The 22,491-nt window shown below is 43.7% G+C and overlaps 1 protein-coding gene across 1 annotated transcript in view; it reads right to left on the bottom strand.

Annotated features, from left to right (window-relative positions):
• Positions 1-1,309: 1,309 nt before the first annotated feature.
• PDSS2 (decaprenyl diphosphate synthase subunit 2) overlaps positions 1,310-22,491 on the bottom strand; it is a 271,390-nt gene continuing 250,208 nt past the window's right edge. Inside the window, exon 8 of the mRNA XM_012438431.3 lies at positions 1,310-3,514. Coding sequence (XP_012293854.2) covers positions 3,356-3,514 — 159 coding nt within the window. The 3' untranslated portion in view covers positions 1,310-3,355. The remainder of the gene's footprint in view (positions 3,515-22,491) is intronic.

Genomic DNA, 22,491 nt, shown 5'->3' with positions numbered 1-22,491 from the left:
GGGGGAATAATACCCATTCCCAAGAGTGTTTGTGGGGGTTAAAACAAGTGAGTGTAGTTAGGGCCCCTAGCAGAGTGCCTGGGACAAGGAAGTTTGCACTAATGCAGCCTTTAGTATATATATTATTTTGAGACAGAGTTTCGCTGTTGCCCAGGCTGGAGTGCAATGGCGCAATCTTGGCTTATTGCAACCTCCGCTTCCCGGGTTCAAGTGATTCTCCTGCCTCAGCCCCCCGAGTAGCTGGGAATACAGGCATGCCCCACCATGCCTGGCTAATTTTGTATTTTTAGTAGAGACGGGGTTTCTCCATGTTGGTCAGGGTGGTCTCAAATTCCTGACCTCAGGTGATCCACCTGTCTCAGCCTCGCAAAGTGCTAGGATTCCAGGCGTGAGCCACTGCGCCTGGCCAAGTATACTTAACAAAGAAGAAATGGAAGGGAGGAGAGTGCAAGTGAGTTTATGGGTCTGGAGTGAGTAGTGAGTGAGGTTTGTAGGAGCCAACTGGCAATTTGGGGGTACCAGACAGAGGAAAGCAGGACAATGGCTAATGAATGAATTCTTCCCTCTAGCAGGAACCTGGGGATGGGGAGAGCTGGAGAGGGGGCCAAGGAGATATTCTAGAGCCATTAACTCTACCTACTACCTCCATTTGCCACACCCAGGCAGCAGCAGGCTGAGAGGTGTGACTGAGGAATGTCTCAGTGCCCCGAAATTCTCCTTAGAGATTGTCTGAAACTATACGAACTTCTTATGTGCTAATAAATAAATATCCCTGAAGAAGGGGCAGGGAGAAAGGCTATCGGTCTTCCATTTTGGAGTGAACTCGTCAACTTGTTAGGTTCTGTAAAAGCTGGCCAGGATGCTGAGAAAGTTGAGAATTCTAAGTGGGGCCTGAGGAAGGGGGCCAGGCACCCCTGTGGGCAAGGCAGAGCTCTGTCACTCAACAGGGAGGGTGGGGCTACTGGTCCGAGGGATCTCAGGGAGTCAGGATGGCAAGGTATGGGAGATGGGATAAAGGACACGAGAGCAGCTGGAAAGATGACAGGGCGGTAGGAAAGGTCCCGAAGAAAGCAGCAAGGCAGGTGTTGAGACAGAAAAGTCTCAGGGTTACATGTCGCATAAAGGAGAGCTAGAATCCTTTAGGTCATGCAGAGGCAGCTTGGCAGGAAGCTTGCTTAGTTAAGCTCTCTGGATTCCTTCAGGGCCTCTCTTTGGGCTTCACATTTCCTCCTTCCTGAACCTCAAGTAGCATCTTTGCTATTTAGATAGGCAGGAATAGCAAACTTTCAGAAAATAAAACAAACCGGAAAGGGATTTCATTATTATCTTGTTTAATCTCTTTTTTTCCCCACACTTGACTTTTGGGTCAACTTTTGAATCTCATTTTACAGATGAGAAATTGAGGCTCAGAGGGAAGTGACTTGCGCAAGGTCATACAGCAAACCAGATGCTAACGCAGAATTAGAGGCGCCCTAGGATCCTGCCTGGTGCCCTGCAGTGCCCGACCATCTGCTTAGTAAAACCCACAGTTTGCTGGAGATCCTGCACATCCAACCAGCACACAGGAACGCAAAGCGTGATTCTTCTTTGTGGAAGTTAATGATTAAAACCTAGTCTGATCTAAAGCATCTTATCCATAGTTACTAATTAAGCCAATTTCAGTGAGAAAAGTCATTTCAAACAGAAGTGTTCACTTAAGCTAAGTCTATAGGCCTTAAATTGTAGTGGCATAAACTGTACAATTACAGTATTTCGAGTACACTTAAAATATTTTATGATACAATACCTTACCCTCTGTAGCTTTACATTTTCTCTTCATTGCGTGCCACATGTTGGGCCCTGAAAAAATGGTTTTGTAACTTTTGGGGGAGGAATTTTACTAAAATAGCTTCATTTAGTGTTTGAGTGAACTAGGTAATAAAATCTGTTTGCTGTCTCCAGATAGGGCTGTAATTACACCACATGAGGAAGAAAGGTAGCTGGGTTTCAATCTAGATCATTTATGTAAACTCAGCCTTCTTGTCAACGGTGTTCTCATATTGCATGAGTGCAAACCTCAAAAATCATCTCCTAGGAACCACACAGAGACAGTGTCCAATTGCAGGCCTGTCAGATTGCTTATATTCTTTCTGTAATTGGATGTCTGTGGTTCAAGACCAAAATCTGACATTCTGAGGTTAAAAGAACACTCTCACCAATGAATTTTCTAGTACAAAAATTCTATTTCTGAAACTTGTAAAAATTAAAGTATTCCTTAAACTGAGGTATTATACAAATGAATACATTTCACTTGAAAAAAGCTCCTTTTTCCTTAAAAAAATTTTTTTGGTACTTTGAAATATGTTAAAAAAAATGGATCTTCAAGAAAGAAAAATAGATAATTCCTAATATAACCAATTTAACATTTGATAACATTTTAATCTCCTACTTCAAGTATTTGGCAACTTTTCAGCAATTTCTCCAAAAAGATATTATAAAAACCATAAAGCACAACGTATATTCATACTGCATTATAAATCCAGAAACATGGGCTGGGCAAAGTGGCTCAAGTCTGTAATCTCAGCACTTTGGGAGGCCGAGGTGGGTAGATCACCTGAGGTGAAGAGTTCGAGACCAGCCTGGCCAACATGGTGAAACCCCATCGCTACTAAAAATACAAAAATTAGCCAGGCGTGGTGGCAGGTGCCTGTAATTCCAGCTAATCGGGAGGCTGAGGCAGGAGAATTGCTTGAACCCAGGAGGCGGAAGTTGCAGTGAGCCAAGACTGCAACCAGCCTGGGCAACAAGAGTGAAACTCCGTCTCAAAAAAAAAAAAAAAAAAAAAAAAAAATTCCGGAGACATAATTTCAAGGCAACAAATAAAACTTATTTTTCTTAATCCATTCAACTACTCTCCATTATGGGAAATTGCTCACTAGTTTTTGATTTGACAGTCCTCCCTGGTTGGTATCGAGAGCGTTTCTCTTGACACCTGCAGCTTCCAGCTTGCTTTGTCCTCTCTAGAAGGAAAACCACAGGCCACCGCCCTGGCGCCATCCCTGGCTCGGTCCAATCAATAAAGACTTATTTCCTGTCCATTTGCTGAGGTCACAGGAGCGAATCTCATTAATTATTTCTGCGACTGCAGCCTCAAGTGTGCTTGGGGCGTGACAAGTGAAAACTGCTTGACCTTTTTTTCTTCTAATTTTGTTTGTAGCAGTTCCAAAAAAAAAAGCAGTACTCATTTAGCAACGTGATAAAAGGAAGGAAAAATGCATATGTTTTAAAAGTCATTAACGCATCATGAAAGCTTTCCCAATCACCTCATTCCCTAGGATTTTCAGCTAACTAACAATAGTGTCTTTTTAATTTGATGTCATGAAAACCTGGTCACAGCAAACACAATGTTTTCTAAAGCAGATCTGGCCTCCGAGGGAGGAAAGCTCTCCAGGGCCTCCAGTGCCTTGTTTCCATGGTAACGACACAGGTCAATAGCTGAAGTCACACCTTTGCCAGCTTTGATTCTTTCTCGCAACTGTTAAGAAACAAATCACGATAAAGTCAGTTTTTAAGGTACACAGTAAGCACCACAATTAAACTGGAGAGGGGAGATGGAAAACAAAGAGAGGGAGAAACGGAATAGATTGAGTATTTCTGCTACATGATTTTCTGGAAAAGAGGACATCATTTCCCAATGATCTTGAGGCACTGATTCCCTAAGGCTGTTTTTGGTGTCTGTGCTCCAGAGAAGCACAATAGGCTCCAATCAGCCTAATTACACCTCTTCCTGACTCCTACCCCTTGATATCTTGAAATGTGCCATGCTGGGGGATGGCAGTAATGAAGGCAGAGGACATTTACATCTCTGGCATTTTGAATTCAGCAGCCTGATATTCTTCTTCTTCTTTTTTTTAAACGGATGGAATCTTGCTCTGTTGCCCAGGCTGGAGTGCAATGGTGTGATCTCGGCTCACTGCAACCTCTGCATCCTGGGTTCAAGCAATTCTCCTGCCTCAGACTCCCAAGTGTCTGGGACCACAGGCACCTGTCACCACGCCCACCTAATTTTTGTATTTTTAGTAGAGACAGGGTTTTGCCATGTTGGCCAGGCTGCTCTCAAACTCCTGACCTCAAGTGATCCGCCTGCCTTGGCCTCCCAAAGTGCTGGGATTACAGACATGAGCCACTGTGCCTGGCCAGCAGCCTGATATTCTTATGTGAGAAAGGCTTCACTAACATCTTAGTTAATGACCGTTTTTTTAAACACCATATGTTGCCACAATAGTCCATATGAAAATTCAAGAAAGACACACAGTAGTAGATCTGAATGCTACTTTTTTTTTTTTTTTTGAGACAAAGTCTCACTCTGTCACCCAGGCTGGAGTGCAGTGGTATGATTTTGTCTCCCTGCAACCTACGCCTCCCGGATTCAAGCGATTCTCCTTCCTCAGCCTCCTGAGTAGCTGGGATTACAGGCACTCACCACCACACCTGGCCAATTTTTGTATTTTTGGTAGAGAAGGGGTTTTGCCATGTTGGCCAGGCTGGTCTTGAATTCCTGACCTCAGGCAATCCCCCTGCCTCAGCCTCCCAAAGTGCTAGGATTATAGGCGAGAGCCACTGTGCTCAGCCTGCATGCTACATTTTTTTTTTTTGAGATGGAGTCTTGCACTGTCACCCAGGCTGTAGTACAGTGATGCAATCTTGACTCACTGCAACCTCTGCCTCCTGGGTTCAAGCAATTCTCCTGCCTCAGCCTCCCGAGTAGCTGGAACTACAGGCATGTGCCACCACGCCCAGCTAATTTTTTTGTATTTTTAGTAGAGATGGGGTTTCAGCATGTTGGCCAGGATGGTCTCGATCTTCCGACCTCGTGATCCATCCGCCTCAGCCTCCCAAAGTGCTGGGATTACAGGCATGAGCCACCGAACCTGACCCTGAATGCTATATTTATTTTTAAAACTCAAAGACTTTGTTTATTGGCCGGGCATGGTGGCTCACGCCTATAATCCCAGCACTTTGGGAGGCCGAGACGGGTGGATCACGAGGTCAAGAGATCGAGTCCATCCTGGTCAACATGGTGAAACCCGGTCTCTACTAAAATACAAAAATTAGCTGGGCATGGTGGCGCACGCCTGTAGTCCCAGCTACTCGGGAGGCTGAGGCAGGAGAATTGCTTGAACCCAGGAGACGGAGGTTGCGGTGAGCCGAGATCACGCCATTGCACTCTAGCCTGGGTAACAAGAGCGAAACTCCGTCTCAAAAAAAAAAGACTTTGTTTAGCTAGGAAGAATGAACTAAAACTCTTTGCAAAAAATGTCAGCTGGGCATAATGGCTCTTGCCTATAATTCCAGCACTTGGGAGGCTGAGGCAGAAGGACTGCTTTAGCCTAGGAGTTCTAGACCAGCTTGGGCTACATAGTGAGACCCCATCTCTACAACAAATAAAAAAAATTAGCCAAGCATGGTAGTGCCCAATTGGAGTCCCAGTTACATAGAAAGCTATGGTGGGAGGATCACTTGAGCCCAGGAAGTAAAGGCTGCAATGAGCCATGATTACATCACTGCACCACTCCAGCCTAAGCAATGGTGCAAGACCTTGTCTCAAAAAAAAAAAAAAAAAAAAAAATAGGGTAGGTGTGGTGGCTCATGCCTCTAACCGCAGCACTTTGGGAGGCCAAAGTAGGTGGATCACCTGAGGTTGGGAGTCTGAGACCAGCCTGGCCAACATGGTGAAACCCGTCTCCACAAAAAATACAAAATTAGCCAGGTATAGTGGCACATGCCTGTAATCCCAGCTACTCGGGAGGCTCAGGTGGGAGAACTGCTTGAACCTGGGAGGCGGAGGTTGTGGTGAGCCAAGATTGCGCCATTGCATTCCAGTCTGGACAACAAGAGTGAAACTCCATCTCAAAAAAAAAAAATAAATAAACAATTGCTGACAAATGAAAATGACTTTCAATCCTCTTTGATGATGAGAAAGGACCAATACAATGGTTACACTTCAGAGCTGAAAAAGACACATATAATTAATTACTTGGTCTGCTCGCTTTCTGTTGCTCCATTGCCATCTTCTCTTTCCTAATGAATGCCTCAAACGTCCTTCTAATTCTCTAAGTCAGAAACTTGGAGGTCTTCATTCCCCACATCTAGTCAGACACTGGGGCAGTCCCAGGGTTGCTCATTCACAACTGAACTTTTTCACTGCCAGAGACTGGGTGCAGCCAGGTGACAAGTTCTGGTCTATAAGTTGTGAATGAGGCATGCCACTTGAGGGCTGCAGCATTAAACTGTCCTGTGAGTCCTTCTTGCACAGCTACCAGCCCACACTGGAGATATTCCTTGGCCTGGATCCCTGAGTGACTGTAATGAGCACCACAGTGCCTCACCCACCTGAGGCAGACATGTAGAGTAGGCAAGAAACCCAACTTTGTTGTTTTAAACCACCGAGGTTGTGAGACTATATGTGGCCGTTTTGACTGATATAGTCAATGAATCCTAGTCATTCTCTCTCTTCAGAGCTCTCAATTTTATCCTCTACTCTTCATTCCCATTGCCACTACATTAGTTCCGGCCATCATCATCCCTCGCCTCAGTTATTTTTTGCAATCACATCCTAAAGAGCCTTCCCACCACCAGTTCTGCATCCGTGGACTCCAGCTACTATGCTGCCAAGGAGATCTTAATAAAACACAAAGACAATCTTGCTTAAAACCCTTCTAATAGCCTTAAGAGAAAAGTCCAAGCTCTTTCATGAGGCATTTAAGTCTCTTCACAAGCTAGCTCTTGCTTGGCTTCAATTTTCCCACCTTTTCCTCCTTTATTTATTTATGTATTTTTTGAGACAGAGTCTCGCTCTGTCACCCAGGCAGGAGTGAAGTGGGGTGATTTCAGCTCACTGCAACTTCAAGTTCCCCAGCTCAAGTTATCTTTCCACCTCAGCCTCCTTGGAGTGTTGCTCTGTCACCCAGGCTGGAGTGCAATGGCATGATCTCGGCTCACTGCAACCTCCACCTCCCAGGTTCAAGCAATTCTCCCGCCTCATCTTCCCAAGTAGCTGGGATTATAGATGCATGCTACCATGCCACCCAGCTAATTTTTTGCATTTTTAGTAGAGACAGGGTTTCACCATGTTGGCCAGGCTGGTCTGAAACTCCTGACTTCAGGTGATCCATCTTCCTTGGCCTCCCAAGTGCAGGGATTACAGAAATGAGCCACCATGCCAGGGCCATGCTTGGTTAACTTTTAAAATTTTTGGGGCCGGGCGTGGTGGCTCATGCCTGCAATCCCAGCACTTTGGGAGGCTGAGGCAGACAGATCATGAGGTCAAGAGATTAAGACCATCCTGGCCAACATGGTGAAACCCCATCTCTACTAAAAATACAAAAATTAGCTGGGCATGGTGGCGTGTGCCTGTAGTCCCAGCTACTCAGGAGGCTGAGGCAGGAGAATTGCTTGAACCCGGGAGGCAGAGGTTGTAGTGAGCTGAGATCCCGCCACTGCACTCCAGCCTGGTGCCTGGTGACAGAGCGAGACTCTCTCTCAAAAAAAAAATTTTTTTTTGTAGAGATGAAGTCTCACTATATTTCCCAAGCTAATCTCAAACTCCTGAATCAAGAGATCCTCTTGCCTCAGCCTCCCAAACTTTCTCCCCTTTAATCATAGGGGAACCAACTGCAGTTCTCAGAGGTAACCTGACCTACCATCTCCCCCTGGGGCTGTCCTTCCCCACCCTGACAAGCTCCCCAAATTCCACCTGGGTAGAATGCACTCAGTTAGGATATGGCCCTAAGGAGCTAGCTGCCCTCTTCCTCTGGGCACCTGAAGTATCCTGTGCACATCTGGAGTAGTGTATTGTTTTAGTGTGTGTGTGTATTTTTTTTTTTTTTTGAGACAGAGTCTCGCTCTGACACCCAGGCAGGAGTGCAGTGGTGCAATCTCAGCTCACTGCAAACTCTGCCTCCTGGGTTCAAGCGATTCTTCTGCCTCGGCCTCCTGAGGAGCTGGGACTACAGATAGGCACCACCATGCCCAGCTAATTTGTATGTATTTTTAGCAGAGATGGCATTTCACCATCTTGGTCAGGCTGGTCTTGAACTCCTGACTTTGTGATCTGCCTGCCTCAGCCTCCCAAAGTGCTGGGATTATAGGCATGAGTCAATGCACCTGACTTAGTGTTGTATTTTAATTCTCTATTCACTTATCTATGGCTTTATGAGACTTCAAGCTCCTTACTGTATAACGCATGAAACATGAATAAATAAGCTGATTTATTCCTCTAATTATATAGTTAAGAGAACAGAGGTCCACAGAAACTCAGTGACTCAAGATCATAGATGGAGGCAGGCAGAGTAGAGATCAGAGGCCATGTTTTCTAATGCCTTGTCCAGTAGCACTTAATACTAAACTCCATCAGATTCCCAGCACTCCACAGGTATTTCCACACTGCACATAACCTTTGGGAACTGTTCTAGCCTAGGTTTCCTTGGTATCTTGCCAATCATTGAATGCACAAAGGCACTAAAATGGTGCTAGGTATCAGAGGCAGCCAGATTCAAACTCCAATTTTAGCTTTATAATCTTATTGGAACCATTTAACTGTTTTCTTTTTTTCTTTTTTTTTTGAGACGGAGTTTCGCTCTTGTTAGCCAGGCTGGAGTGCAATGGCGCGATCTCGGCTCACCACAACATCCGCCTCCTGGGTTCAGGCAATTCTCCTATCTCAGCCTCCTGAGTAGCTGGGATTACAGGCACGCGCCACCATGCCCAGCTAATTTTTTGTATTTTTAGTAGAGACGGGGTTTCACCATGTTGACCAGGATGGTCTCGATCTCTTGACCTCGTGATCCACCCATCTCGGCCTCCCAAAGTGCTGGGATTACAGGCGTGAGCCACCGCGCCCGGCCTTTTCTTTTTTTCTTGAGATGGAGATTCACTTTTACAGCCAGGCTGGAGAGCAATGCTTTGATCTCAACTCACTGCAACTTCCACCTCCCGGGTTCAAGCAATTCTCCTGTCTCAGCCTCCCCAGTAGCTGGGATTACAGGTGCCCGCTGCCACACCCAGCTAATTTTTATATTTTTAGTAAAGACGGAGTTTCACCACATTGGCCAGGCTGGTCTCGAACTCCTGACCTCAGGTGATCCATCCCCTTGGTCTCCCAAAGTGCTGGGATTACAGGTGTGAGCCACTGCGCCCGGCCTTAACTGTTTTCAGTTCTAAATGGGGATGATAGGCCTCTAATCCCAGCACTTTGGGAGGCCAAGGTAGGCAGATCACAAGGTCAGGAGACCAAGACCATCCTGGCTAACATGGTAAAACCCTGTCTCTACTAAAAATCAAAAAATTAGCCAGGCATGGTAGCATGTGCCTGTAATCCCAGCTACTCGGCTGAGGCAGGAGAATCACTTGAACCTTGGAGGTGGAGGTTGCAGTGAGACAAGATCATGCCACTGCACTCCAGCCTGGGTGACAGAAACGAGATTTCGTCTCAAAGGAAAAAAAAAGGAAAAAAAAGGGGGATAATATAAGTCCCTTGTAGGACTTTTGGGGAGACTACATAAGACAGCACAGAGTGCTTGATAGTGCCTAAATCACAATAGATGCTCAGATGACTTAATTTCCCCTCACCAAGCCCTTAGCCATTACCAAGAAAGCCATCCCACCCACCACAATCAAGTCTATTTTGGCTTTATATACGATAACCTCAAAGCTAACTGGACTTGGATAGAGCAGTCTTAAGAGAAAAAAGGAAGAAAGAAAAGAAATGAAAAGAAGAGAGAGAGAGAGAGAGAGAAAGCAAGCAATTTTTTCATTCTCTTCTCCAAATCTAAATTAGGGAGACCAACATTCTTCTTCTAGGTTGGTACCTGTAGGCATGTAAATGTCTGCATGACTAGTTTAGATGTTTAATTTATGAATATTAATTGAGTATTTACTATATGTAAAGAGTAGAATAAGGCTTCTTTGCTTTGTGAATCAAGAGTTAATTAAGGGATGGCCAGGTGTAAGGGCTCACTCCTGTAATCCCAGCACTTTGGGATGCCTAGGAGGGCGGATCACTTGACGTCAGGAGTTTGAGACCAGCCTGGCCAATTTGGTAAAACCCCATCTCTACTAAAAATACAAAAATTAGCCAGGTGTGGTGGTGTGCACCTGTAGTATCCAGCTACTTGGGAGGCTGAGGCAGGAGAATCGCTTGAACCCAGGAAGTGGAAGTTGCAGTTGGCCGAGATCGCGCCATTGCACTTTAGCCTGGGTGTCACGGTGAGACTCTGTCTCCAAAAAAAAAAAAAACAAAACAAAACAAAGAAGAGTTAATTAAGGGTAAACTGTGAAAAGCAGCAAAATCAGGGCACAAATATAGGGCTATAGCTATTGAAAGAAATGAGAGATCAACTTTAACTGAAAGAGATTCTAGAAGGCCTTACTCTGTCATCCAGACCCGAGTGCAGTGGTGTGATCATGGCTCACTGCAGCCTCTACCTCCTGTGTACAACGAATCCTCCCATCTCATCCCTCAAGGTCCCGGGACTCCAGGGACCTGCCACCACACCCAGCTAATTTAAAAATCTTTTTGTAGAGACAGGGTCTCACTACATTGCCCAGGCTGGTTTTAAACTCCTAGTCTCACGTGATCCTTCTGCCTCTCATCTCCCCAAGTGGGATTATAGGCTTGTGACACCTTGGCCAGTCAATGTCTTGTAAATGCTGATAAATAGATATGGGCTTGGGAGTAGCAAGGAAATTGTGGGGAAAGAAAACTGCTTGAGTAAAGGCACAAAGGGGGCCAAAGTGTGCAGAGTGCCCAGTGAATGAAAACAGATCAGTATGAAACAATAAAGTTTTGTTGGGGCATAAGCACGTCCATTCATATGCACATTGTCCTTGGCCGCTTGCTATAAAGGCAAAGCTGCAGAGTTGCCAGAGAGGCTGTATGGCCTGAAAAGCATAAAATATTTACAGTTTGGCCTTTACAGAAAGTCTGTTGACTCCAGGACTAGTGCTATGAATGACCACCGATTGTCGACCTAGATGCAACAATTGTTAGTATTTTGTCATTTTTCTTCTATCTATATGTGTGTCTGTGTGTGTGTTTTCTGATCCATTTAAAAGTAAACCACAGGGAGTGGTATGCTAGTAAATTAGCTCTCTTGGAGGGGTGGGGGCGGGCAAATTCTGCATTTGCAGATTTTTGTGTTATAAATACTTCCATTATGGCTGATTTCAAGTTGCCAAGGGTGGTGGGGTCACACAATTCTTGAAGATTTAATAACAGGCTGTGAGTTGTTAAGATGTGGTTTGGGCACATCACTGGCTGCAGGATGCCTCACCTTTGTTTTGACATGCATCTCTTAAGAACATTCTCCTACATAATCACAATACCATTATCACAGCTAGGAAAGCTAACAAGAAAAACTAATTAGAGAATTCCTGGCAGGGTATGGTGGCTCACGCCTGTAACCCCAGCACTTTGGGAGGCCATGAGAGTGGATCACTTAAGGCCAGGAGTTCGAGACCAGCCTGGCCAAGATGGTGAAACCCCATCTCTACTAAAATCACAAAAATTAGTCAGGTGTGATGGTGCGTACCTGCAATCGCAGCTGCTACTCGGGTGGCTGAGGCAGGAGAATTGCTTAAACACAAGAGGTGGAGGTTACAGTAAGCCAAGATCGCACCACTGTACTGCAGCCTGGGTGACAGAGTGAGTGAGACTGTCTCAAAAAAAAAAAAAAAAAAAAAGAGGGAGAGAATTCTCTATTTTTTGTTTATTCCTCAAGTTACCAATTTTTAAAAATTTAGTTTTTCTTTTGCTGAGAATTCTCTATTTTTTTTTTTTTTTTTTTTTTTTTGAGACAGAGTCTAACTCTGCTGCCCAGGCTGGAGTGCAGTGGTGAATCTCAGCTCACTGCACCTCCGCCTCCTGGGTTCAAGCAATTCTCCTGCCTCAGCCTCCCAAGTAGCTGGGATTATAGGTGTGTGCCACAAAACTAGGCTAATTTTTATATTTTTAGTAGAGTTGGGGTTTCACCATGTTAGCCAGGCTGGTCTCAAACTCCTGACCTCAACAGATCTGTCTACCTCGGCCTCCCAAAGTGCTGCGATTACAGGGATGAGTCACTGTGCTGACCCTGATAATTCACTAATATTATCTAATATTTAGTCCAGGTGTAAATTTCTCCAATTGGTTCCAAAATGACTTTTTTCACCATGTTTTTAAACCATGATAAATCCCTGCTCATAAGTCACATTTGTTTGCGATGAGACTTTAATCTTTTTTCCGCTATGACATTGTCCTTTTGAAAGACCAGCCTGCACTGCAGAATGCTTTACATTCTACATTCTCCTGATTGTTTCATTTAGTTTGTTCCTCTATGAACTTTATTCAGCCAGGCTCAACTGAGTATTTGATGGTAGCTAATAGGGTATTTAATACTATGATGAAGGGGTAATTCAGATTAAGGCAAAAGAGCAACCAGGAGGACATCACTGAAAGTTACATAGTCCTAGAAGATTTAATTTCTCATACTAAATAACAATTTTACTCTAGTCAATACTCATCTCCAGAGTTGGGCTCACAGAGCTTTGCATACAAAGGAACCTGATAGCTTCCTTGTGTAAAATGTCCACCAGTAATGATTTACCAGTAATCTAATCCTTTATGAAAGGTATTATTCCTCACTGACATCCATAAATATTCCCGCCAGCTAAACATAAACTATTGACTCAAAGGAAATCCTTCAGTTATAACTAATAATAAACCATAAACGAAACTCATTTTTACTATTAACTAGAATAGGCAATAGGTCTATCTTGATAAGAATAATCTTATTCTTTTTTTTTTTTGAGACAAAATCTTGCTCTGTCACCTAGGCTGAAGTACAGTGGCTCAATCTTGGTTCACTGCAACCTCCGCCTCCCAGGTTCCAGCAATTCTCCTGCCTCAGCCTCCTGGGTAGCTGGGATTACAGGTGCACACCACCATGCCCGGCTAATTTTTGTATTTTTAGTAGAGATGAGGTTTCGCCACGTTGGCCAGGCTTGTCTCTAATTCTGGACCTCAGGTGATCCACCTGCCTTGGCCTCCCAAAGTGCTGGGATTACAGGTGTGAGCCACTGTGCCTGGCCGATCTTATTCTTTTTAAATAAATGTGACAAAAGATATATTAAGCTGGGGTTCCTAAACTTGCCTGGCTGTAAGACTCATGTGGGGAAACTTAAAAGGCAGATGCCTGGGCCCCTAGCTCTGGAGATAGATTCTATGAGGACTGAAAAAATGCTTCTTAGGTCATTCCAATGATTACAGATTTCAGAGGACTTTGTCACAGGGGCATGTATTTTGAGTCACTGTATTTTAAGGCAGTTGTGTTGGGTTTATACTTTTTTTTTTTCCTGAGACAGCCTCACTCTGACACCCATGCTGAAGTGTAGTGGCACAATCTCAGTTACTGCAACCTCTGGCTCCCAGATTCAGGCGATTCTCTTGCTTCAGCCTCCCAGGTAGCTGGGATTACAGGCATGTGCCAGGATGCCTGGCTAATTTTTGTATTTTTAGTAGAGACGGTCTTTCACCATGTTGGCCAGGCAGGTCTCGAACTCCTAACCTCAAGCGATCCTTCTACCTCGGCCTCCCACAGTGTTGGGATTATAGGGGTGAGCCACTTCCCCGGCCAGGTTCATACTATTCTAACCATACTTTCAACTGGTTGTCTTTGCAACAATCAAATTGAAACCAACAAGCATTTATTGGACACCTATATAACCTAGGCATTTGGTATATGCTGGAAATAAAGAGAGGAACACAGTTGCTGCCTCCCAGGACCACTTGTTAGAGAAGTAGTCATAGGCCTGTAGAACAGAGAGGGTTAAGTAAAACAGTGAGGGAATGGACCCATGACCTTGGTTCTTTTTTGTTCGTTTTAAAAAATAAGGCTTTTTTATTGGAGACAGGGTCTCACTCTGTCACTGCAGCTGAAGTGCAGTGGCAAGATCATAGTTCACTGTAGCCTCAACCTCCTGGCCTCAAGCCATCCTCCCACTTTAGCCTCCTGAGTAGTTGGGACTACAGACATGTGCCACCATGCCTGGTGAATTTTTGAGTTTTTTGTAGATATGGGGTTTTGCCATGTTGCCCAGAGTCTGATCTTAAACTCCTGGGCTCAAATGATCCTCCTGCCTCAGCCTCCTAAAGTGCTGGGATAACAAGTGTGAACTACCACACCTGGCGATGACTTTGGTTCTAATAGCCATAGAGAAAAGAGCACTTTTTTTTTAGATGGAGTCTTGCTGTTCTGTTGCCCAGGCTGGAATGTAGTGGTGCCCTCTCGGCTCACTGCAACATCCGCCACCTGGGTTCAAGCGATTCTCCTGCCTCAGCCTCCCGAGTGGCTGGGATTACAGGTGCTCACCACCATGCCTGGCTAATTTTTGTATTTTTTTTAGTAGAGACAGGGTTTCACCATGTTGGTCAGGCTGATCTTGAACTCCTGACCTTGTGATCCACCCACCTCAGCCTCCCAAAGTGCTGGGATTACAGGCATGAGTCACCACGCCTGGCCAGACCACAATTTTTTTTAAGTTCTTTCTTTTTTTTTGAGACAGGGTCTCACTCCATCACCTAGGCTGGAGGGCAGTGGTGTGATCAAAGCTCACTACAGTCTCAAATTCCAGCCTCAAGCAATCTTCCCACTTCAGCCTTCTGAGTAGCTAGGGCTACAGGCATGCACCGCCATGCCTGGCTTGCTTATTTATTTATTTAGGGACAGAGTTTCCCTCTTGTTGCCCAGGCTGGAGTGCAATGGCATGATCTCAATTCACTGCAACCTCCATCTCCTGGGTTCAAGCGATTCTCCTGCCTCAGCCTCCCGAGTGGCTGGGATTACAGGCATGCGCCACCATGCCCAGCTAATTTTGTATTTTTAATAGAGATGGGGTTTTTCCACATTGGTCAGGCTGGTCTCAAACTCCCAATCTCAGGTGCCTCCACCCGCATCTGCCTCCCAAAGTGGTGATGGGATTACAGGCCTATTTATTTTTATTTTGTGGACATGAGGGTTGGGGGTGGTCTCACCATGTTGCCCAGGCTGTTCTTGAGTTTCTGGCCTCAAGGGATCTTTCCACCTCGGCCTCCCAAAGAGCTGGGATTACAAGAGTGAGACACTGCACTCAGCCTAAAAAAGGCATTTTCTCTCTTGTCTTCATCGACATTTCGACTGGGCAAAGTCCAAGCTGGTGCATAGACAGAACTTTCCAAAGCTTCAAGCCCTATGGCTTGAAGATCACTGTAGTCATATTCAGCACAATAAATATGAAAAGTGAATTAACAGTCAGTGTTTAATTTCTCTGATATAGCACTTTAGGGCACTAATATAATTAAATCTCTAATTAAGTCAACTAAATAATTGTATAAGTGCAGTATCACCTGAAATAAATTAAGTCCAAATCCCCTGCTAGAGGATCCAATTAAAGATATTAACAAAGAGAGAAGAGGATACAAAGTACTTAAAATTAAGTGCATTATTATTTAACATTTATTAAACACCTTTTGAATGATACATGTTGCTCTTATATACAAAACCCTCTTGAGAGAAAAACTGTATGTCTCTGAAAACTATTTAGTTCAAAAGTTCTAAAAGTTCTTTCAAAATATTAAAGAGAAGGTCCTGGCATGGGGTCTGAGTAGTTTTAGGAGAAGTGGAGGCAGCAGCCACTTCTGCTCAAGGAAACTAGAGAAAGACTTTAAGACTTAGGAGAGGCCAGGAATGGTGGCTCACACCTGTAGTCCCAGCACTTTGGGAGGCTGAAGCAGGAAGATTGCTTGAGCCCAGGATTTTGAGACCAGCCTGGGCAACACAGCAAGACAACATTTCTTTCTTTCTTTTTTTTTTTTTTTAAAGGCTTAAGAGAAACCCCAAACATAATCTTTTCTTCTCACCTTATTTAGCAGGAGAGGATACTGGGATGAGAGAGGCTAAACAATACAGACAAGAGTCCAAAGTGGAGGCTGAGTGCGGTGGCTCACGCCTGTAATCCCAGCACATTAGGGGGCTTAGGCAGGTGGATCACAAGGTCAGGCGTTCAAGACCAGCCTGGCCAACGTGGTGAAACCTCATCTCTACTAAAAATACACAAAAAAATTAGCCAGGCGTGGTGGCGCACGCCTGTAACCCCAGCTACTCGGGAGGCTGAGGCAGGAGAATTGCATGAACCCGGGAGGTGGAAGTTGCAGTGAGCTGAGATCGTGCCACTGCACTCCACCCTGGGCAACAGAGCGAGACTGCATCTCAAAAAAAAAAAAAAGAGTCCAAAGTGAATTTGTGAACAGTCTGTGTTTCACTGCTGCACATCCAGAGTTCTCTTACTCTACAGCACTGAAAAAGATTTGGAGATAACCCCAAGTTTTATTTCACCCAGCTAGGCAAAGTGCTCAGAAAGAACAGAGATGCTAGTCTATGGCCATACCACCCAGAACGTGCCTGATCTCATCTGATCTTGGAAGAACAGAGATACTAAAACTCTTCTGGAACATGGAGTAGATCTTGTTCTGAAGAAACAGTATAATAGAGAGTAAGGGAATATAAGCAATATCCTAGTTTTCTCATGGTTGAAAACACATGGACGAGGGTAAAAGGAAACAAATGGTAGCCATACTGTCATGGGAAGAGACCACAGACCTCCTAACAGGTGGGAGACGTTGCCCAGGCTTCCCTAATGAAGATGATGAAGCTGGCATTAAGGCAAGATGTAGTAGGGATAAGGGACTTCGACCTTCGAACATCTGCTGAAGCTCACATTCTACAGCTGACAAATTCTTGCTGTGCTTAACTGATAATTTTATATATCAGAAGATAGAAGAAGCAGTTTTTGGTTAGTTATGACAACATAATCGGATGTAAAGGTGATAGAAATCTTGTAAAAAAAAAAAAAAAAACAGTAGCCAGGCATGGTGGCTCACGCCTGTAATCCCAGCACTTTGGGAGGTTGAGGCGGGTAGATCACTTGAGGTCAGGAGTCCAAGATCAGCCTGGCCAACATAGTGAAACAAATCCTTCCCTACTAAAAATTCAAAAATTAGTTAGCGTCGTGGTACACACCTATAGTCCCAGCTACTCGGGAGGCTGAGGCAGGAGAATCGCCTGAACCTGGGAGACGGAGTTTGCAGTAAGCTGAGATCACGCCACTGCACTCCAACCTGGGTGACAGAGAGAAAAAAAAAAAGGAATGCCATCTTGGTATTAGAATTAGGGAAAGATGTAGGGTGTGGCAGCGTGTGCCCGGAGTTCCAGCTACTCGGGAGGCCAAGGTGGGAGGACTGCTTGAGCCCAGGAGTTGGAATCCAGCCTGAGCAACATAGCAAGACCCATAGTAAAATCTTTCTTTTTTGGGGGGGTGGGGAGAGGGGACGGAGTCTTGCTCTGTCACCCAGGCTGGAGTGCAGTGACACGATCTCGACTCACTGCAACCTCCGCCTCCCAGGTTCAAGTGATTCTCCTGCCTCAGCCTCCCAAGTAGCTGGGATTACAGGCATGTGCCACCATGCCTAGCTAATTTTTGTATTTTTTTTGTAGAGATGGGGTTTCACCTTATTACCCAGGCTGGTCTCAAACTCCTGGGCTCAAGTGATCTGCTTGCCTCAGTCTCCCAAAGTCTTGGGGTTACAGGTGTGAGCTACCGTGCCCAGCCAAGACCCTGTCTCTTAAATAAAAAAATTGTAAGACTAAAATAAATTCCATGAAGAGGGCCTGTAAGGACAAATGTGCATTCAGGTTATCAGGGAGCCCTTGGATGCCGCTACCACTCTGGGATTCAGCTTTTGTTTAGCTTCTGATTGTCCTTGCTTTTCTAAGACTACTCATGCTCCCATTTCAAACATAATATAATACTCTAAGACAAGTAACTGTGTAGCACCCCAGTGAGCCCTTTCTCGCTCACTGTGCCTGACACTACTATCAGGCATTCCTCTTCTGCCTCGGCCTCTCGGTCTTCCTCCTCACTCTGGATACCCAGCCCCCAGCCTAGAGCACCTATACACCTTTACAAAGGCATCCCCCACTTCTGTCCTGCTCTGGCATGGAATGCACATAATGTCCTTCCCCACTACTGAAGACTGTGAAGAATCTCAGAGATGGGAGATTCAACTGACTCATGTCTTCAAACATAAGACAAAATGAAAAAAAAAAAAAAAAGACTGGCTGGGAATGGTGGCTCACACCTGTAATCCTGGCATTTTGGTAGGCCAAGGCAGGTGGATCACTTGAGGTCAGGAGTTTGAGATGAGCCTGACCAACATGGTGAAATCCTGTCTCTACTAAAAAAAATACAAAATAAGCCACGCCTGGTGGTGCATGCCTGTCATCCCAGCTACTTGGGAAGCTGAGACAGGAGAATTGCTTGAACCCGGGAGGAGGAGGTTGCAGTGAGTCGAGATTGCACCACTGCATTTCAGCCAGGGCAACAAGAGTGAAACTCTGTCTCAAAATACATAAACAAAAAAAAAAAAAAAAAAAAAAAAAGACAAAGGAGCATTCTGAAACACAGACCAGTGAATTTATGGAGAATTTATGGCAAAACTTCAAAAAGCATTATTAAACAGATGGTTTGTGGGCTCTAGAAAAAAAGGCAATGGTGGTGGTGGTCCCAGGTGAAACCCTGTCTAACCTGTCTAACATGGTGAAACTCTGTCTCTACTAAAAATACAAAAAACTAGCTGGGCGTGGTGGCACGCCTCTGTAGTCCCAGCTACTTGGGAATCTGAGACAGGAGAACTGCTTGAACCCAGGAGGTGGAGGTTGCAGTGAGCTGAGATTGTGCCACTGCACTCCAGCCTGGGTAAGAAAGCGAGACTGTTTTTCAAAAAAAAAAAGAGGCTATAGGAAAAAAAATTCACTGATCTTAAACATTTTAATCTGACGAAACTAGAAAGAGACAGAGAATTTTAAATGAATTTCTCAATCATATGGAATTCATATGCAAAAATACAGTAAAAATGGTGTTTCCCAATATTAGAAAAGCAGTAATAATAACAGCAATGACAACAATCTCCTATATAGTACTTACTGTGAGACTAGCACTGTTTTAAGATCTCTCTCGCTCTATCTATCTGTATCTACACCCATACCTATCTTCTGCCCTCACAACAGCCCTACGAGGTAGGTACTGCTATTATTTTCACTTTACAAAGGAACAAACTTAGGTAACAGCGAGTTGTCCAAAGTAACACAGAAGATAAGTGCTGGAGTCAAGATTCAAAGAGTTCTTGCTCTTAACCAATATGCTACAGTCCCTTTCTTTCACACCTAAAAACTAGAAAGCATTACAATTTCATTTGAGAACATATCGCTAACGTCCTTTGCATGCCTATGTACAAGGACAGATTTTTAAAAGATACACATCACAGATTAGGAAAAAAATACATCAAGTCAAATGGGTTATGATAAAGCCATATTTACAGAGATTGTAGAAAACGGAAGCCATCATTTAATTATGTACCTCTACTGCAACACATATCTATTTTCCACCAACCTAAAAATGCCATATGGTTGTAGAACAAATGTCAGTAGAAATTGGAGGTGGAAAATTTTCACATTTTCTGCTAAGAAAAAGGTCATGCATATCTCAATTGATTAAGTATATTCTTCTGGTCATACTGTTTTTTTTTTTTAAACCTAAAGGCACTGAACAAGACAGCTATTATCACATCCACCACTGAGTCACAAAACAAAACTAGTATATTTTTACTTAAATCCTTAACTAACAAAAACTTATTTTTATTAAAATTATGAACCAAAGGCACTGACTACAGCAGTGGTATTTGTGGTTTCATGCAGTGACAGTACCAAATATTGTTCCAGGTTATTTCCACTGTATGTATGTATGTACGTACATATGCATGCATTGATTGATTGATCAATTGATTGACTGAGATGGAGTCTCACTCTGTCACCCAGGGTAGAGTGCAGTGGCATGATCTTAGCTCACTGCAACCTCCGCCTCTCGGGTTCAAGTGATTCTCCTACCTCAGCCTCCCCAGTAGCTGATATTACAGGCAAGTGCCACCACGCCCAGCTAATTTTTGTATTTTTAGTAGCGATGGGTTTCACCACGTTGGCAAGGCTGGTCTCGAACTCCTGACCTCAGGCAATCTGTCTGCCTTGTCCTCCCAAAGTACTGGGATTACAGGTGTGAGCTACCATGCCTGGCTGAAACATGTCTGTTTTTGAAAAATGAATTCCCAAATCATATTGACAATTTAAAATATAATCTATTCCCCCCGCTCCAACACACTCTATAAAAGCATGGTTGGTATGGTTTTTCTTGCCCTCTCCTCCACATTTAACAATTTTACTGTTTTCTAATTTAAAACTATATGGCTAATATGCTTAGTCTGGATGGTGTGCAGCCACCTGTTGGGAGTGAGACTTCAGGACTTATTTCAAGGCTCAACTTCTCTGCTAAGTACATTTGTGAGTTCATGCTGTGGCCTGCCATCCACGAAGAGCTGAATACAACCTAATAGCTCATTTCATACAAATTATCATAACTGAACAGACATAACCCTACTACTGTATATGTATAAATATCCCTAAACCATATGGTAGGGATAAATCTACATGATATAAAATATATCTACATCATATAAACATGTTTATATGGCTTAGGGGTATTTATACTTTAAATAATTTTACTGGTACACTTAAAATTGACCTAATTGTTGACACTATGGCAGAGAAGAACTGAGGCAAAGTACTGCTTGCTACTTCAAGGAGTGAAGGTCAATTTGGATGATAGAGTGAGACCTGTCTCAAAACAAAAAAAATTGCAGTTCAGGGTATGAGCAGACATGTCTGATCTCAAAATGTAATTAAATGAGACAAAATGTATAATGTAATTCTTTTTTTCTATTTTCTTTACATGTATCTGCTGAGACATGCAATGTAATTCTTTTTTTGTTTTTGGAGACAAAAAAGTCTGGCTTTGTCACCCAGGCTGGAGTGCAGTGTCGCTGTATCTGCTCATTGCACTCTGCCTCTTGGGTTCGAGTGATTCTTTTTTTTTTTTTTGAGATGGAGTTTTGCTCTTGTTACCCAGGCTGGAGTGCAATGGCACGATCTCGGCTCACTGCAACCTCCGCCTCCTGGGTTCAGGCAATTCTCCTGCCTCAGCCTCCTGAGTAGCTGGGATTACAGGCACACGCCACCATGCCCAGCTAATTTTTTGTATTTTTAGTAGAGACGGGGTTTCACTATGTTGACCAGGATGGTCTCGATCTCTTGACCTCGTGATCCACCCGCCTCGGCCTCCCAAAATGCTGGAATTACAGGCGTGAGCCACCACGCCCGGCCCAGGTTCAAGTGATTCTTGTGTCTCAGCCTCCCGAGTAGCTGGGATTATAGGTACATGCCACTGAGCCTGGCTAATTTTTGTATTTTTAGTAGAGACAGGGTTTTGCTGTTTGGGCCGGGCTGGTCTTGAACCCCTGACCTTAGGTGATCCTCCCACCTTGGCCTCCCAAAGTGCTGGGATTACAGGCGTGAGCCACCATGCCCAACCTGTAATTCTTAATTTATAAACTTTCATCAACATTTGATAGGTTTAGCATTTTAGGTTAGTAATATGGAATTATATTACATTTAGGATTAATTCCACAGGAAAAGCAATCACTGCTTCTTGGTTATTGTTTCTTCCAAAGGAATATTTGGTGATTTATAAATAATCATGGATTTATCCATATTCTGGTTCAAAGCTAATTTTTAATTTTAGTATCATATTCCAAAGAGGAACTTAATTCTACACATTGAAATTCAAAAAGCAAAACTGGGACTGTAAAGCTTTTTAGCAAACTCTGTAATAGAAATTCAACAAGCAAAACATGTCATAGGCTGTAGACTGTAGCAATGAGCCACTCTTGCCTGTAGCTTTTTTAGGAGTGAATCAATAAATAGTAAGCTCTGTAATCTCATGACAAATACTATGCTGGTTATTTAATTAAAAAGAATACTGTGGGACGAGAGCATTGACATCATGTAGGAATCAAACAGTCCTGGGGATATTTGAGGAATAAATAAACTATGTAAGAGTGAGTTTAGGTTTCTGTGATTTTACTTGATTCCCTATCTTACTTATAAATTTCTTATATCCGTCTCATGTTCCAGTTGTCATCTGCTTTAGTATTTGGATGCAGATACCTAGGGACCATTTGCCCCAAACTATCACCATCATCATCCATGTGATCCTAGATTCCTAGTATCCTAAAATACATCCTGATGTAAGATGAGTTTAAAACACATTTATAATTTCACCAGAGAGCATCTCAAATGACAGAGAAATTCTATCTACATTAATGAAATAAATTTTCATTATTCAATTTAATGAAACAAATTTCATAAAATATTTCATATTTAATAATTCATAAATATTTCATAATAATTTCATAAAATATTTCATTATTTATTTAATGAAACAAATGTAGGCCTCAGCCACATCTTCTAGGTAGGTTGCATCAATCTGGGGGCA

This window comes from Aotus nancymaae, unplaced genomic scaffold (assembly GCF_030222135.1).
Source record: "Aotus nancymaae isolate 86718 unplaced genomic scaffold, 86718_ANA_hifiasm-v0.15.2.pri h1tg000040l, whole genome shotgun sequence".
In the NCBI taxonomy this organism is placed as follows: Eukaryota; Metazoa; Chordata; class Mammalia; order Primates; family Aotidae; genus Aotus; species Aotus nancymaae.
Note: the sequence above shows the minus strand (reverse complement) of the source record. Positions and strands in the feature narration are given on the sequence as shown.